The following is a 17812-nucleotide window of genomic DNA, read 5'->3' on the forward strand; positions in this document are numbered from 1 at the left end:
TAAATATTTTTCTATAATGCACAATAGCTATATCTTTAGAAATCTTATAAACAAAATATCTCTAAAATATATTTCCATTAATATTTACTTTTATATTTATTTTATGTATTTTTATATTTCTATTTCATATTTTTTGCAATAAAAATCATTATTTTATAAAAACACTTAGTAATCCACTAACAGCCTAAATACACTTGATGTTAAAGTATCTAGTGCTATTTTTTAAAATTAATGGATAAATTTGTTCAAAATTGTTGTAAATCTATATATAAACACATTAAATATACATATTTATATACATACAGACATACATGTACAGTTAATATTTTTTAAGATTTGTGAATGTGTATGTCACATTAAGAACGCAAAATAAATTTGCATGCACAAAATACGTTTTGTAAAAGTGTAAGTCAAGTTGTAAGCTCAAGAAAACAGGTCTTGTATCATTGCATTATGTTTCATAAGGGGTAAATCATATGTTGAAAAACTTCATATTAAACAAGAACAAAGGTGTTAAGAACTGCAAAACGCATTCACTCTGAAAAATATTTATCTGTGTGAAAAATAAAGGTGTTAAGAACTTTGGCCTCGCGACAGCAGCAATGGTACATTAATGGTACCCCTTCCTTTCGTCCACTGCTACTCCGTCACGGCTTCTGATGTACCCCAGGAAGGATGTGCTGGTGCGATGGAACTCACACTTCTCCCCTTTGACTACTAGACATTTCTGAATTAGGTGAGACAGAACTGCTCGGACACGCTGGACAGCAGCCTAGGGTGTCAGAGTAAATATAAGTAAAAATAAATTACTGAAACATGGCTGGACTGTTGCAAAGGCAGAAAGGTGTAACGAGGTACTCATAGTGACCGCTTGTGGCGGAGAAGGCAGTTTTCCACTCATCACCTGCCCGAATGCGGATCAGGTTATAAGCGTCTTTATCACCACTCGCTGGTTAATACTCCGGCGAGACCTCCCTTTGGTGGTGCGGAATAGATGGCCCGGCATCATTTTTAGGCTGACAGTTAGGGTGTGTTGTTAGTAGGACATATTTTGTTCCCAGCACAGAAGCAATAATGCGTATCGATGTCAACCACAAGCTTATATGGTATGCATCCTAAAACAGTAACAGAAATTGTATTACCTAACCTATGATTTTCATTGTTTTAACTTAATTTCTCTAAACACAGATACAGCATTGTGATTTTTAGGGGTATTGATGATTTTTCAGTATATTTTGCTAAAAATGTTACAGTTTTTACATGTAGCTATGGGAGCAATTAAAGTAGTCATAGCCAAAAAATGACAAAAGTAGGTAATCTGTGTTTATAGGTCTAAATTAAATATTCTTTAAATCTTTAAAGTCAGTATTAAAAATATCAAAATGACATCATCACAGAATGTACAAAAATCTAGAAATGTAGAAAATATTAAATCACAAAAAGACTTTAGCTGGGTTTCACATTTGATATTGTATTGACATCAGAATCACACACTCTAGAATGAAACCTAGATGTTGCAACTAATAATATGGCTTCAACCATCCTGTACTTTCTCCACAATTCTGTTCAGAGATTTGGTCTTCCAATTCGGTAAATATTCCCTATAAGTAAATTTGGTATTTGTTCTAGTGTAAATTAATGTTTGTTTTAAAATAGCCACATTTAAAATGTTCTATGTACATTTTCTTAGGGTTAGGGGGACCAAAGTGTTGAAAATGTATGTAGCATGTATGATGTTCTCTGTTTGACCTACAAGAAGAAGCAGCTTCATTGCAGGAACGAGTGTCCACAAAGGTGAGACTGTGATTCTCAAGCTGGATCTCGGGCGACACAGTTTATTGTAATTAAATGTCAGAAAAATAAGGACAACCAAAATAGCTCATGTAATAGCATTGTATAATTTAGTTATATTTTTGGTTTAATTAAAAAAAAAAAAGTCTTCATTTTGGGGTGGAATCACTGTATTTAAAAATGCATTCAGTGCAGTGCATTTTCAATTTAACTAAACATTTAATAAATTACCAGAATAGATAGGCTCTGGAGAGATATCTGGGCTTCAGTCACAAACATCTACTACAATATGCTTTATCAGTAGGTGGAAGAAGAGCGGCTGGATATGTTGAATCATATGCATCTCCTCTGGTTGCCAGTACATGTCATTCCACTACTGCAAGCTCCTCTGGACACCTTTCATGGTGTTTGTTATATGAATGCATATTTCCTAACATTTAATATAATTTGACATAATATAGTTATTACTGTAATGAGATAAAAACTTTTATCTCCTTTATATAAGACATCCACATTCCCTTGATCGACAGGGAAAACAGTGGCCTAGCACAAGAACCTCACTCAGGCATGCAAGTACCAGAAACAGAGTGCCTGCTAACTGCTGAGACAGAAGGGGAACTTAGGGTTGCAATAGGTCCGATGGGATCATGAGATTATGATAGGCAAAGATTATTATATGCAAAGAATGTAAGTTAAAGATACATTTTGTAAAACTACACCTTCTAGATGTCCCTTTGCTTTTGCCCAGAAACATTTTGCTCAGTATTAGATAAAATTACTTCCATTTTAAAATGTAATGTCAGTTTAAATTTATTCAGACTTGTTTTGAATATGTGCAACACATTTGTTTGAATGTAAAGAATGTGAGTTTGAGACAAAATCTTGTATTTTACAATAGAGAAATCATTGGACTATGATATGGTAACGGCAGCGTTGTTGAGAGCCTATGAATTTGTGTAAAATTGGCCCCCAGTTGTTACATATATTCCTTGCACGTTGTTCAGCCAATCAGATGAGAGAAAACAGAAGGGGTTTTGGAGGCCATCACTCCTGTCCCAGCCAGCAAGTTAGTGTTTTATTTATTTTTTATTGGCTCAGATTTCAACATTGGGAGAAAAAAAAAGGGGAGCAAGAAACTTATGAGTATGAGAAACTTAACAGTATGAGACCAGGTCACAACAAACAAAAAGGAGCCTAAACTTAGGGAGGATTAAACTAACTTATCTGAGACAAAAAAAGAAATAAACAACATAACCTTTTCACATCACTCCCTATCTGACCAAAAACAGGAAAAATCAATCAGCAAAAGAAAATTGTAGGTTTTAGGCCTACAAAACTGTCAGCCAACTCAGGCATGAGGAGGAAAGACTCTTTCCATTAGCCTGACAATGCACTTTAGCTTTATCCACCAACCCCCATCTCATCAACCAATCAGGTCACCCTCAGAGCTTGATTCTTGGCTGAAGGGATGACAGCGAAAGAAAGAGTATATGCGGAATAAACGACCAGGAAGGGGGAAAAACAAAGCAAGCAAAGTACAATCACATTACACCGAACAAGTTAGATACATAATGACCACGTACAGATGTAATTAGTTGTAAATATGTCATGGGACACCTGAAAACTATGTTTAACAGCTTTTTAAAAAAAAAAAACAGTCCAGGGAATAATCTCTTATAATAAAATTGAGCTAAAGCAAAAAACAAACAATACAAATCTTTTTTTTTACTAAATAATGTATGTGTAACATTAAAGCATTCAGATAAAACTGAAAATTCACTAATTATTTACTTATGTTAGTCTTTCTACTGCAAAAGTGTTTAGTTCAGTTGTCCCTGTGAGCACCCCAAAAATACACATTGGCCATTTCTCAAATGGAAGGCTGCATCCTTCAAAGGTCGCATTTGGAGGCTGCATATGTCATCAAGCCTGGTTTATTACAGATAACTGAGCATTACATTCACAAATCAAAATCATATTACAACAATTAATACTTAACTAAGAATAACAATCAAGTCTGTAACTGTCAATATTCTAAAATAAGGTCTTTATGACGTATGCAGCATACAAATAAGAAACGGACATTTTCTGTGCAGCCTTGTGAATCACACCTGATTCAACTCATCAGCTCATTAGTAGAGACTTCAAGACCTGGGTGTGTCAGATATGAGAGACCTACAAAATATGCAGTGCTGGGGGTACTTGCAGGACAGGTTTGAAAACCACTGATTTAGCTGGATGATCTCAACTGTATGTAAGGCACCAGCAGGTCCATTAGAACCTGTTCTTGGTTGAGTGGGAGTACCAGTGTACCATGCTTCCTCCACAGTTTGAAGTTGCTCTTGATGAGCCTGCTCCTGAAAAGTAATCAGAATAGTATTTGCACTACTTCAGTAGTTTAACATGCATGATTTCATCTGCCTACTGATTGCTTAATTTAGCATTTTAGCAGAAGGATCTAATAGAGATGTGCAATCTTCAAAACTGAGTTTCTAAAATCAGGGCTGGGAATGGGGGAGAGGGTAAACAAGTCAATGGAGTAAATTTTCATACACATTGTGGTAAAATATGCCTAATAAACTTGAGTAACCCCAGAGAATCTATTAGCAATGAGTTAAAGTGTTGTTTTAGTTATTGTTGGGAGGAGCACTGTATTATTTTGAGACCTAACTTTGTATTAAGTATCTAGCTGCTGAATTTTGGACTAGCTGAAGTATGATCATATTAGCCCGGTTCTGTCAAACATCGGATTGATTTTAAAATCTTATTAATCACCTATAAAGCTTTGAATGGTTTAGCTCCTCATTATTTGAATGAGCTCATCACATAGTCCTGCATGTCCGCTTAGCACCTAAACTCTGGATCAATCTCCCTAACTCTGTTCAGGAAGCAGACACACTCTGTCAGTTCAAATCTAGATTAAAGACACATCTTTTTAACCTAGCCTACAAATAACACACTAATACGGTTGTATTATTCAAATCCATTAAAGGATTTTTTTACATTGTACATTACATTTTACATTGTAAAAAGAATGGCATCTACGCTAATATTATTCTTGTTTCTTTCTTAATCTGTTTCACAGTTTGTATCCAGACTAGATGGTGGATCAGCACCCAGAGATTATGTTAAGTCATTATGTAAGTCATTTCCACTATCTGACATAGTTGCGTTTAAAATTGAACTGGAAGTTAAGTGCTGGGCGTCCGGTCAGAGGAGAACTGACCCCAACTGAGTCTGGTTTCTCCTAAGGTTTTTTTTTCTCCATTCTGTATGGATGGGGTTTTGTTTCCTTGCCGCTGTCGCCTCTGGTTTGCTTTGTTGGGGACACTTAACTTCTAGTGACTATCGTTGAATTGATTACAATTCAATCTCGTCATTATACATCCATATCACTGTATTTTTTTATTTTATACTCTTCAGTGCTTTGATACAATCTGTGGTGTTAAAAGCGCTATATAAATAAAAATTAAATTATAATTAAAAAAAATAAAAATAAAGTTTAAATTATTGAATGATGCATCAGTTCAATGGTGTAAGCATTGAATTACTTTATGTAGCATATATATAATCTACATTTCTACATAAATGCTATACCAGCCCGTATGGCTTTGCTACAGTTTGATCCCCATACACACTCACACACACAACCTGTAACCGACAGGTTTGTTAAACCTTTACAACTGAGTAGTTTGCACTTTAGAATGGGGGTGCAGAAATTGTTATAAATTATTCATTCTTATGTTAATATATAGATAATAGTACAATGTTGACATTTTAATATTTGTCAATTTTTTTAAGTGATTAATAATATTAAATACTAAATTAACTAGTAACTATACCATTTTTTAGCTACATTTAAATAAACAAATTTAGTTTACTGACTCTCAACATTTTTTTATTTAATAGTAACAAAAAAATATTGTTTGCAACCACTTACATTGAAAAAAATAATTGTATAATTTTTTTCAGTGTATTAACCTTTTACTGAGAATTATTTCATGATTCTATTTAAGTTAACTTACGAAAGATTAGTAAATTGTTAGAATATTACTTAATAATCATTTATAAAAGTATTTTTTGTAAATGATTAGTTAATCATCATCTAATCACTACATTATTTATCTACAAAACATAGATAGAATATTAATATATCACTTATTAAGAGTAAATGAATAGTTCATCATTACTAATCACTTGTAAAGGACTTGTAAATGAATTAACAAAACATACATATATTCTTACCATATCACTTGTTAATTACTTATGAATGTTTTGTAAATGATTAGTTCATCATTAACTAATCACTAATTTATGCCTTGCAACTAAACATTTGTATAAAGTGTTACTATAAAAAATATGGTGAAGAAAGTTTGTAACCATGCTGTTTTGGGTCACCACTGACTTCCATAGTAGGAAAAAAACATTGGTGTCTTTGTGATTGGCAGAACAAAGAAATTCATAAAGGTTGGGAACTGCTTGAGCATGAGATATTTTCTGTGAACCATTCCTTTAATGAAAGAATGGCACAGAGGATGTGAAATCAAGGATAGACGTTTTTATTTTATTTTATTCATAACTGTAAAATAAAGTGTCACCATGTTTTTATGTGTAGACTGAGGTTGGGGCGCTGTAGTTACTTTTTGTATATTGTAGGAAAGCATATTTCTGGATTATGTCAATGTGAGAATATGGAAACAGTATGTTACGTTTTCTGAAGTATAATGAAGAAAGATAAGCACTTTCTGATAAATTGTTAGAACTTGTAGTTGACGTGTTTTTCCCTCACTTCTTTGTTTGAACACAGGGATCCGCATAAACCGATCTCTGAAGCAGTTCTTCAGTTCCTGCGTTGAACAAAACTGTATATAGGAATTTAGTTCAAACAATATCCTGTGGAGGGCAGTAATTTGCCCAGTAACGTCTACACTGCCGGAAAGAAAGAAGAAGAAGAAGTAGAAGTAGTAGTAGTGTACCGGTAAAGCACGGAAGAAAAGTAATTTTATCAGGCGCGCTGAACAGGCATACATTTTTCTATGGACTAACGGTAAATTGCGTGAAAACAATATAGCTCATGTCATGCGACGTTAAATTGGAGAATATATGATGTTGCTCTGTTTTCATTTATACATGCCACCTGCTAGGGATTGAGCCCTCCGGGAAAATGTTCCTTTATCGCACCAGAAGGCTCCAGCTTTTAGGCGAAAAGCTCCCTTGGTATCAGCGCAGGTTATCTCATTACAATACTCTTGATGACAGTTGTGATAAAACCAGCCTTCTGATGCAACTTTGCGCCGACCGTTATTACCTTTCTCCTGAAGCTTTCCACACTAGAACCTGTACCTATGGACCTTTAGGAACAGGAATGAAGAAAAACATTATTGAACAGTGGACTTCAGCAATACGCTCAAAAGCATATGTGTTTGGGATCACTACTTCAGTGCAAAACAGAATGTGTGAGGATTCTGTCAGGATTGTTAATGTAGATACCCTTCAAGAAATACTCGACCAAGAAAGTTTAACTGAAAAAGAAGCATCTCAGAAGATTCAAACACTCATAAAAGACAGTGCGTCTGTTCGGACGAGTCTCCTGCAGGGTAAGTGTAGACGTACACTGTTCTTGTGTTCATAGTTTACAGTACAAGAATAAATCAGTTTGTCCCTCAAGGTGCTTTGCAGCAGTATATTCAGGCTTTGGAGCTTGTGAATAGGACATTGCCTTTTGGATTGGCAGAGATAGGTCTGTGCCATCATTCTGATAGTCAGCAGAGACATTCATCTGGATCGTGAGTCTTTTGTTTTATCAGCTGTGTTATATTAATGAGTGACTTTACTAGACTCGATCTAATATCAAGATGAAATTTGTAATTATGTAATTGCTTTGCCTCTCATATGACTGTAAATGTAACCTTTTAATTAATCTCCATTAGCTCATTTGAGGTCACAGAGTCATCTTTGGTTTGGTTCTGTTCTCCTCGGACTTCTTCACAGTGGATGGACTACTGGGCTCATCAAAGACTGCAGTGGTGGAGGAAGGTATGGCAGCTTGAACAAGGGTGAAATGCCTAACAAAATTAAAAACACTTTATGTAGCATTTATATTAGCCAAATTAAATTGAGGTTCTGGCCTTTTATATATTGTATTTTATATTGTGTATAACTTGTGAAACCAACTGTTCTACATCTGCTCTAAGGACTGAACATGTATGCAGCAAAATATAAAAAGTTGCAGATATAGGGTCATTCCGTGTCAACTCAACCAGAGTTTGGAATATTGCTAATATTTTTTTCTGAAGAAAGATAAATATGTTTAGTGATAACAGCCAAAATATTAGATGTCGCAGATAATTCTTTTTTTATAGGAGTGTCAAAATGACAATAATCATCTGAGATTCAGAACCATATTGCAGGGGGTAAAAATGCCCCAAGAATCCCCATTTCCACTGTTGAGCCAAAAGTGTTACGTGCTAGTCTCATTTCCACTGTTATTTTTCGGGAGTTGATCATGCTTCGTCTGTGTTTCCTTGTCTCCAATGAAAATCTTGGGGTACAGTGGGCCAGCTGGGACTAGAGGAGTGGTCACATCCACTACACAATCATATAAAACATTTTAAAGGGGTCATGGCAAAGATTTTTTTGTTACTTTAATGTTCCTTAATGTTAGTATGTATTTTGTAATGTGAGTATTTTGCACAAAAAGTGGATAAAATTATTATTTTCCATCCATATTATGAACCTCTCCAATACAACCTGTTTTTAAGTCTATCCTGTAGGATTTATCAGGAATCAGTAACTGTTCTAACTAACGTCATTCAATAGGAAAAAGTATGAGTGTCCCCTCGGCCTGATCAATCCTCTGGCATGATCAAGGGTGTCATCAACTTGTTCCTTATGCTGGGATCCTTTTAAATAAGACATGAAGCTTACAGGATATTTAAATGGTACAAAGACCTCTTATGTCATGACCCCTTTAAAGAACATGGGTGCAGACAAGTATGGACTTTATTGAACTCCTTCTGCAGTTTGCTTTAGATCCTTCTGACTTCAATATGTTCAATGTGATGGATGAGGAACTAAAAGAAGGGACATCCCATGGTATTAAAATCCTTTATAAGTTCCCCTGGGGCTCAGAGACTCTGGAGACGGTGTGGAGCCTGGAGAAAACAGTACTGCTGAAGACTCACCAAGGAGTTTGCACAAAACTACAGGTCAGAGCAAACTGTCTTTAAGGTGTATTTTAGATTGTCAAACCAATTTTGCTTGTATGTATGTGTGTATATTAGTGCTGGGCAACAGTTTTCAATTTTGCAATTGAAAAAAAAAAAACAAGTCTTCTCCACTAGATTTCACCGTTTTGCAACAGAAAGCTTGTCATTCATTCAGTGTTTATTGTGGAGATACTGTTGAAAAGTACCAAGAACAAAGCAATTTGACTTGAATTACTGAAATACATTAACTTTTCCACGAAATTCTAATTTATTGAGATGCACCTAGGATTGATAATTAGCTGATTTTTCACATGACAAGCTTGGATCGGTAACCAGTAAGTCAGTCTCACCTCTTGCAGATTCTTTTGCTAGCGGCGCCAGCAGTGACGTCACAGCCACAGCACACTCACAGTTGCATGTAAACTTTACAGTGTAGACATGTTGATTCATGTGAGAATGATTCTTAATTGCATTCAATGTAAAAGACAACAGATAATGTACTGATGTAATATGTCATGGCAGATGAGGCTTGCACAGTCTGGGTGAGTAAGTGTGTGAGAGAAACGGTACACACAAGTAACTCAGATATTTATAGTGCGGTATACAAAAAAATATTTACAAAATATGATTTTTGGTGAGTAACATGATGGCAGTGATTTTTTTCCCCCTCTAAATATCAATATCAGCACAATTGCAGTGTGACACAGGTTTTTTTTTTTTTTTTTTTTTTTTTACAAATTTTAATAAACAAGAAGTTAAAATATGTTACTTTTTGCTAATTTTCTCTGAAAATAGATCAGATCAAAGCCATAGCAGAGCTGTTGTATATCTCAGAGCAACACAGCAGTATTCTGTCACTGATTGAATCCAAGTTTTTTTTTAACGACTCCAGTCAATGATTGTGAGCGTTGCACACTTCAGTAAGTGTGTATTAAGACTTTAGGAAAGACATCTGGAGAGTTGCTCTCGGTGACCGTGCAGCTGTAGGGCCCTGGCACACAATGTGTAGACCCAGAGCAAACCAACCACTGAATTGGTAGACTTTAGCTTTTTTAAACTTTAGCGAACTTACCTATGTACAAATAGCTTGTCACACCTCAAAACAGAAAGGCAAAATTCAAAGTGTGTGTGTGTATATATATGTGTATATATATGTATGTATGTGTGTGTGTGTGTGTGTGAAATAATTTTTACAACTGTCTTTGAAGAACACTGATTTATGATCATGTAAATTTCAGTGCAAAGATGGAAGAAAGTCTGTAGTTCCTCATGTCATCTCGGTCAGTGCAAATGTGGATCGAGGGATGCTGGCTTACCTGTTTAACTCATTTCAATTGCTGAAGAAAACTGACAGCAAACAAAAGCCTCATCAAAGAATGGTAAGCTCATGCTTTTCTTTCCTTTTTTCTTTTTATTAAGGTGCCCCTATTGTGCTTTTTTTAAGGGTTTCTAATTTTGTTTTAGAGGTCTCCTACAATAGTATATTAGTACATTCTCAAACAATACAAAATTATTTATTTCAGTCTTAATTTTCTCTAAAGAATTCCTTACTAAGAACCTACATATGCTGCTCTAATTGGTCAGATGGCAGAGTCTGTTTAGTCTGATTATGAAATAATGTAAGAACTAAACTCCACTGCAAGCATGCCTTGAGCAGAGAAAGTGTTTAATTAGTTTGTGGTACGTTATGAGATATCATATCTCTACTGCATCAGCATTAGCAAGTGTATGTATCAATTATTACTGGTAATTTAACATGTTAATTAAATTAATGAATTACTGTAAAAAATAATGTGTTAAAATTCTTAACACATTTAACACACTTTTACTGCCCCAGACCTATGTGGGTAATCTGAGATTTCATACAGTAGATTGATGACAAACATGAGGAAAAGCAACATCTCACTTTGAATTAAAATGAAAATAGACATTTATGCATCGTTTCTCAAAATTGAAAACACCAAACAAGACATTCCTAAAATAAAGCTCTTCATATATATGGTTTTATATACATGGTCTTGCCACAGTTTTCTTGTATGATCACAATGACAAAAAAATGTGAATCATAGAAGTCACAGATCTATATTTAAAGGAACAATCCACTTTTTTGAAAATAGGCTTGTTCTCCAACTCCCCCAGAGTTTAAAAAAGTTGAGTTTTAATGTTTTTTAATCCATTCAGCCATCTAAAAATGACCAAAAACGTTCAATATTTTTCAGTTTTCTAGGCTGACTAGGAACTATTCTCATTCTCTCATTCCAGTGTAATAATCAATTAACTTTATGCCTGAAACAGCCAGACGCTTTTGCTTGCACTGGGAGCTTGTCTTTCAAGCTGGGGAGTATTTTCCATAGACCTGGAGATTGGTGGAATGAATTCAAAAACGGTAAAACTCAACTTTTTAACTTTGGGGAAGTTGGCGAATGAGCCTATTTGCAAAACAAGTGTTCCTTTAATTAAAATTTTGATACAATGATAATACCAATAAATAGGTTTACAAGAGACCTCTTTGACCTTATTTGTCAATAGATATTTGTTGGGAAGAGTCCAAACCTTAACCCAAAAAATATCAACTAAACTTTTCAGTAACAATATGAAAGGGAGTTACAGTGTCGCTAAGGGAGAAAGAATGAATTGCTCTTAGTATTTAGAGCAGATTTAAAGAATATTCTACCTTTAATAACATAATGACACCATTGCGGATAGCACCAAACACATTAGCAAACTGTTTTGGAGTAACAGGAATATTATAACGAGAAAGAAATTGATTAACTCAATCCCATTCTTAAACCAATTTTCAAAAACTAAAAGATTTATGTTTAAGACAGATTTTCTCATTCCAGATAAAGAAATTATTAACTAATAATTAATTATGTTTGAAAATCATAGATCAAGCTAACAGTGCTTGTTTGTGGAAGTTAGAGCAACAGGCATTCTTTCAACATTAAAATCACATAATAATAGAAAATTTAAATCACCTACATAAGAGAAAATGTATTCCAGTACAATATTCCAGACACTGGATGGATTTTAAGTTTTTTTTTTTTTCTCAACCGGTTGATTATGAAGTATTATTTAAGGTTGCAAAATCAAAATTACATATAGTAATGTGTAAAAAGAATGATCAACTTCAATCAAGGACTGAAGTAATAGCTGCATATGTCAGATGAGAGATGCCCTCTGCCTTGAAGAGGAGGATCCATTCTTTTAAAGATAAATTACAATTTACAATTTCTTTTGGATTTCTCTATGATGGGCAAAACATTTCAATCACATCTAAGTTTAGTTTCTAAAAATTATAATTCCAAGGTAAATTATTGTGCCTTTTACTTTAATATTACATATACTGGAAACAGACAGTTGCTTAATTAGCATTAATTCACATTTGAGTACACTGAGATGAAGCCCAGAAGCATTGGAAAACACTTTTAGTTTTAAGAGCTAAAGGAATCTGGTCTAAAATTTGAAGGAAAAGGGTGGTATCATCAGCCAATTGACTAATGATGATCTCTCTTCCCATAATACTAAGTCCTTGCAAAGCAAGGTTATTTCCGTAAACAAAAAGGAAAGACGAAAACTATTTCGTTAATTGAAATAAAAGAAAAATGACAAGTGTGGAAAGAAAGAAAAAAGAAAAGTGTGATAGTGAGTTAATAATGATACTGTAACCATAGTGGTGAAATAGGGATGGGCGATATCTTATCATTTGCGATATACCATTAAAAAAATTCTCCTTGCGATTAAAAAAAAAATTGTCTCCTCACAAAAATAATGAAGTTTAGTTAATGACGTAGTTTTGGGCACAACCTATTCACTGTTCACATGAAAGAGTGAAAACAAGTAAAAAAGTGGACATGAGGCTGAGGAGGAGCTGCCTCCATAATTTGTTTTGGTTTGGTTATGGAAAATCAGATGCAGAGCAAAATACCGTAGTATGCAAGGTTTTCAGAAAAAGGGTGGTTATTTCCGCTGAAAATAGGGGAAAAATATATTTCGTTGTACAGGTGAATAACCGAAAATATGAATAAATTATGCCTAACAATGTGCTCATTGTTCCACCACATGCCTCGACACCTGTCCTAATCAATCACTTTTATTTATATAGTGCTTTTAAAAACACAGATTGTATCAAAGCACTGAACAGTATAAAGTAGAAGAATACAATGATAGGGATATAAAATGACAAGATTGAACAATTTTGTATTAAATGCAGAGACGGTCTCTGTAATCAATTCAACGATAATCACTAGAAGTTAAGTGTTCCCAACAAAGCAAGCCAGAGGCGTCAGCGGCAAGGAACCAAAACCCCATCCATACAGAATGGAGAAAAAAAAACCTTGGGAGAAACCAGGATCAGTTGGGGTCAGATCGTGTAAAGAAGATATTTTGTGTGTGTCTGTGCATCTGGTTCCGGTGATCTGTCCACTGGGCCCATCTAGGTCTAGGTGATCCATCTATCTGATCTGAATACAAACTGAGAAACAGAATAAGAAAATACAGAGCTAAGAGAATTTCATGGCATTGAAAGCTAACACTTCCTGATAATATTTTCCAGAGGTAACTTGTATAGGTTGAAAAGTACCAGTCCTAGCACTGAGCCTTGAGGAACTCCATATTTCACTTTTGAGCGATATGATACCTCCTCATCACAGAATGTAGTTTAAGCCTATGCTTATGGCAATCATGTCCTGTAAGCTCTTTCATTTGCTGTGTTTTTTTTGTGTTTTATTTATCTGAGTTGTGTATTCTGAGTTGTCTAGCTCACAGAGTGCAACCATTTTACGTCATCAGAATAATAATAAACCCCCACAGTCCAAAATATGTATAATATTATGTGTATTTTAACACATCTTTTTAAAATTCATAGGTTTTAATGGGACATAATTTAAGTTATATTGAGCCATACAAGTCTTAATACCCTTTAAAAACTGGATATTTGCAGTTTTAAGAATTAGAACAAGTTTAAAGGTATATAAAACTGCCATACAAAATGAAATTTAATTCAGAACTATGTTAAATGCCACATTTAGTTTTGTTAAATGACACTTGTGAATAATTCAAATTCAGATGTGTCATTGTAAGCCTCATATATTATATATAACACTGCATAATAATACTTAATACTTATAATAGGTAATACTTAGAAAAAGCATAATAGGGGAATATTTATAATGAGTTTGAAAAATGAAATATTTTTCAAAGAGAAAACAGTAGAGATGGAATCTCACTAGAGTATCCTATGCTATGTTCAGGTTTTGAAGCTGCATCCCACTTTAACCCCAGTGAAAGTAGCTTTGGATATGGGACGAGGCTCCAGTTCCGAGCTTAGACAGGTATTTATTGACGAACATTCTTATTATAATTAATGTTATTAGAAGTTTAGAATCAGTATTCAGTAATTTGTTGTTTTTAAGACATTGTTTATTTGAAAGGGTGGCATAATTATTTCATCCTAAGTATACTGACGTATCACTTAAGACTGATAAAATTAATAAAATAAATTAAGCAATCTGCTTTATAATTTGTGAGCCACTTGAGATAGACTGCCCCTAAAATAATGTCTGTCTTTAGGTTTGTGAGGGTTTGTTTCAAGAGTTTCTTGCAGCGGGAATTTCCACATGGCCTGGATACTTGGACTCAATGTCATTATCTCTGGAGACTTTACACACAAAGTAACTGACTCTGTCTACATTTACTAAACAATACTCCATAAAATATCTTGACTACATTTTTATGATGAGTTTTATTTATTCTGCAGGTATGATGAGATGGGTGTCCTCTTCACATTGATGGTCAGTGAGAGCACACTAAAAAGTGGCCTTCTGCTGGTTCGTAACAGAGACACCACCATCAGAGAGACTATGCACATCTCAGAAATCAAAAGCTTTCTGCTCAAATACATATCTGCCTCAGAGAATTTCTGAATATAAAAGGATATACCTTGTAAAGTATCACAATGCTGGAATATGATAACTGTATTGATGTAACAGTTAGAAAATGGATACTCTGCTCAAGTAAAATAAAGTGATGTAACGGCTACAAAATTGTTACTCTGCTTATATAAAATGCGATTGCTCCTGTCTGATGAGAAGTTTGTGTGTTTGTAGCTCTGTGTATCTTCGCTCTTCTGTTTATCACGCCCTGTTGTTTAAAGCGCTCAAATATAACTAAATTCCTTCCATATTCCGTATACTAGCCATCAAACTAATCTGACTAATTAGAAACCTGGCTAAAACCAGATACATTAGAATAGAGTGTACCCTCCAAAATTAATGCTGTAAAAATGAGCCACATCCAAAAAGTAATGGGGGAGGTGTTGCTACAGTTTAAAGCAATATTCTCAGAATTTGAACTCCATATCTAAAAACGTAATCTCTGCACCTTTTTCGTCTCTTTTAGAAGAAAACAAACAAACATTTAATACAGTGACTAAATTAACTTCCATGATTGATTACTATCAAAAAAAAAAGATTTAACCATGCAACCGTCAGCTACAGTATCACAAAGTCCCCATTAACAAATGGATAAGGAAAATGACAATGAACCATACCATACACAAATATAGTACTAAATCATTTAAAAACTATATTTTTCCTAAATATAATTTTTAAATATAAAAAATGAGTTCCTCAGTTGTCCTCATTGTGAAAAGATTGATCGCAAATCATACAGTCTTTGGAAAAAGTTTAAATACACAAAAATGCATAAAAACCAAAGAATACATAATTAAATATCAAGCAGTCATTTTTTTATTAATTAAACTATTATTTTCTCTTGTGGACTGTATGTAAATGTCTTTTATCAATCAATCAATCATTTTTATTCATATAGCGCTTTTAACAACACAGGTTGCATCAAAGCACTTTTATGTGAAATATCTTATTCAGGTCAGTACTCAAAAAAAACCCATGCATTTTATACGATCCCTTATATTTTGCTAAAATAAAATCTTTTTGATTTGATAAAAAACTGTATTATCAGCAGTACCATCTTGAAATTGAATTTATTTCTGACTATGCTAATTAACATGTACTGTATTTCCAACTTTAGGGAAAGTATGCAAAAATACCATTATTTTTTTCATGGTTTGAAATGGGTTATTTATCCTTTTACATGCATGCATGCATACATACACACATTTTTTCATATGTAGTTTATGGAGACTCCCCATATGCATAGTGGTTTTACTGCATTATTTATATTTTCTATTGCTCTACATCAACCTGAGGTGATAATAATTGGACCTAAAAACCCCACATATAATAATCTAGAACACATCCTATCACTTGATGGCTGCTCTGTTAATTCTTCATCATCAGTTAGGAACCTAGGTGTGCTGTTGGACAGCAATCTTTCCTTCGAAAACCATGTTTCTAGCATCTGTAAAACTGCGTTTTTCCATCTTAAAAATATATCTAAATTACGACCTATGCTTTCAACCTCTAATGCAGAAATATTAATTCATGCGTTTATGACCTCGAGGTTAGATTATTGTAATGCTTTATTGGGTGGTTGTTCTGCATGTTTAATAAACAAACTTCAACTAGTCCAAAACGCAGCAGCCAGAGTCCTTACTAGAACTAGGAAGTATGATCATATTAGCCCGGTTCTGTCAACACTGCACTGGCTCCTTATCAAACATCGGATAGATTTTAAAATCTTATTAATTACCTATAAAGCCCTGAATGGTTTAGCTCCTCAATACTTGAGCGAGCTCTTATCACATTATAGTCCTGCACGTCCGCTGCGTTCTCAAAACTCTGGCCATTTGATAATACCTAGAATATCAAAATCAACTGCGGGCGGCAGATCCTTTTCCTATCTAGCACCTAAACTCTGGAACAATCTCCCTAACTCTGTTCGGGAAGCAGACACACTCTGCCAGTTTAAATCTAGATTAAAGACACATCTTTTTAACTTAGCCTACACATAACACCCCAACATACTTTTTATTATTTAAATCCGTTAAAGGATTTTTGGGCTGCATTACTTAGATTTGCTGGAACCGGGAACACTACTCCTAAAATACGATGTACTTGTGACATCGTAAAAAGAATGGCATCTACGCTAATATTAGTCCTGTCTCTTTCTCAATCTGTTTTCACAGTTTGTATCCAGACTAGATGGTGGATCAGCACACAGATTATGTTCATCAGAGACCAGAAAACCTAGATGCGCCCGTCGACAGATCACCAGATCCTGATGCACACACACATACACACACACACTAAGTCATTTACACTATCTGACACAGCTGCGTTTAAAACTGAACTGGAAGTTAAGTGCTGGGCGTCCGGTCAGAGGAGAACTGACCCCAACTGAGTCTGGTTTCTCCCAAGGTTTTTTTTCTCCATTCTGTATGCATGGGGTTTTGTTTTTGCTGTCGCCTCTGGCTTGCTTTGTTGGGGACACTTAACTTCTAGTGATTTAACATCGAATTGATTACAGAGACCGACTCTGCGTTTAATAACAAATTGTTCACTCTCGTCATTATACATCCCTGTCATTGTACTCTTCTACATTATACTGTACAGTGCTTTGATGCAACCTATGTTGTTAAAAGTGCTATATAAATAAAAATGATTGATTGATTGATTGATTGATTGATCAACCCTGCACCTAAACCAACCCCTTTCTGAAAACAAATCAGACCTCTGTGGCTCTCTTTGATGACCACTGGAGGGCACCTTCATCTGAATAATGACTTAATTTCCAATTTCTCAGTCTGTATCCAGATCAGATGGTGGACCAGCCATCTGCTGTCTGCAGCCCTGATCACCAATGGAGACCAGAACACCTAGAACACCTGTCTC

General features: G+C 34.6%; 1 protein-coding gene across 3 annotated transcripts; it reads left to right on the plus strand.

The window, feature by feature from the left end:
- Window positions 1-6712: 6712 nt before the first annotated feature.
- On the plus strand, window positions 6713-15041 carry polg2 (polymerase (DNA directed), gamma 2, accessory subunit). 3 transcript variants are annotated; one of them, XM_043240949.1, is made up of 9 exons: window positions 6713-6838; window positions 6936-7388; window positions 7460-7577; window positions 7722-7827; window positions 8814-8999; window positions 10238-10378; window positions 14252-14332; window positions 14571-14671; window positions 14758-15041. In XM_043240949.1, the coding sequence occupies exons 2-9, from the start codon at window positions 6956-6958 to the stop codon at window positions 14921-14923; spliced, it is 1332 nt and encodes a 443-aa protein (XP_043096884.1). In that variant the 5' UTR covers window positions 6713-6838; window positions 6936-6955; the 3' UTR covers window positions 14924-15041. The 3 variants fall into 3 exon arrangements, with proteins under 3 accessions (XP_043096884.1, XP_043096883.1, XP_043096885.1); XM_043240948.1 differs by having other exon boundaries at window positions 6731-7388; XM_043240950.1 differs by lacking the exons at window positions 14252-14332; window positions 14571-14671; window positions 14758-15041 and adding an exon at window positions 11295-11441 and having other exon boundaries at window positions 6731-7388.
- The last annotated feature ends 2771 nt before the right edge of the window (window positions 15042-17812 follow it).

Source organism: Puntigrus tetrazona, chromosome 6 (genome assembly GCF_018831695.1).
Source record: "Puntigrus tetrazona isolate hp1 chromosome 6, ASM1883169v1, whole genome shotgun sequence".
Lineage (NCBI taxonomy): Eukaryota > Metazoa > Chordata > Actinopteri > Cypriniformes > Cyprinidae > Puntigrus > Puntigrus tetrazona.

Coding starts and splice junctions, on each gene's coding strand:
- polg2 (XM_043240949.1), top strand. CDS start 6,956: ATGTTCCTTTATCGCACCAGAAGGCTCCAGCTTTTAGGCGAAAAGCTC. Junction 9,000..10,237: donor GAGTTTGCACAAAACTACAG/GTCAGAGCAAAC, acceptor TGTAAATTTCAG/TGCAAAGATGGAAGAAAGTC. Junction 10,379..14,251: donor AAAAGCCTCATCAAAGAATG/GTAAGCTCATGC, acceptor TGCTATGTTCAG/GTTTTGAAGCTGCATCCCAC.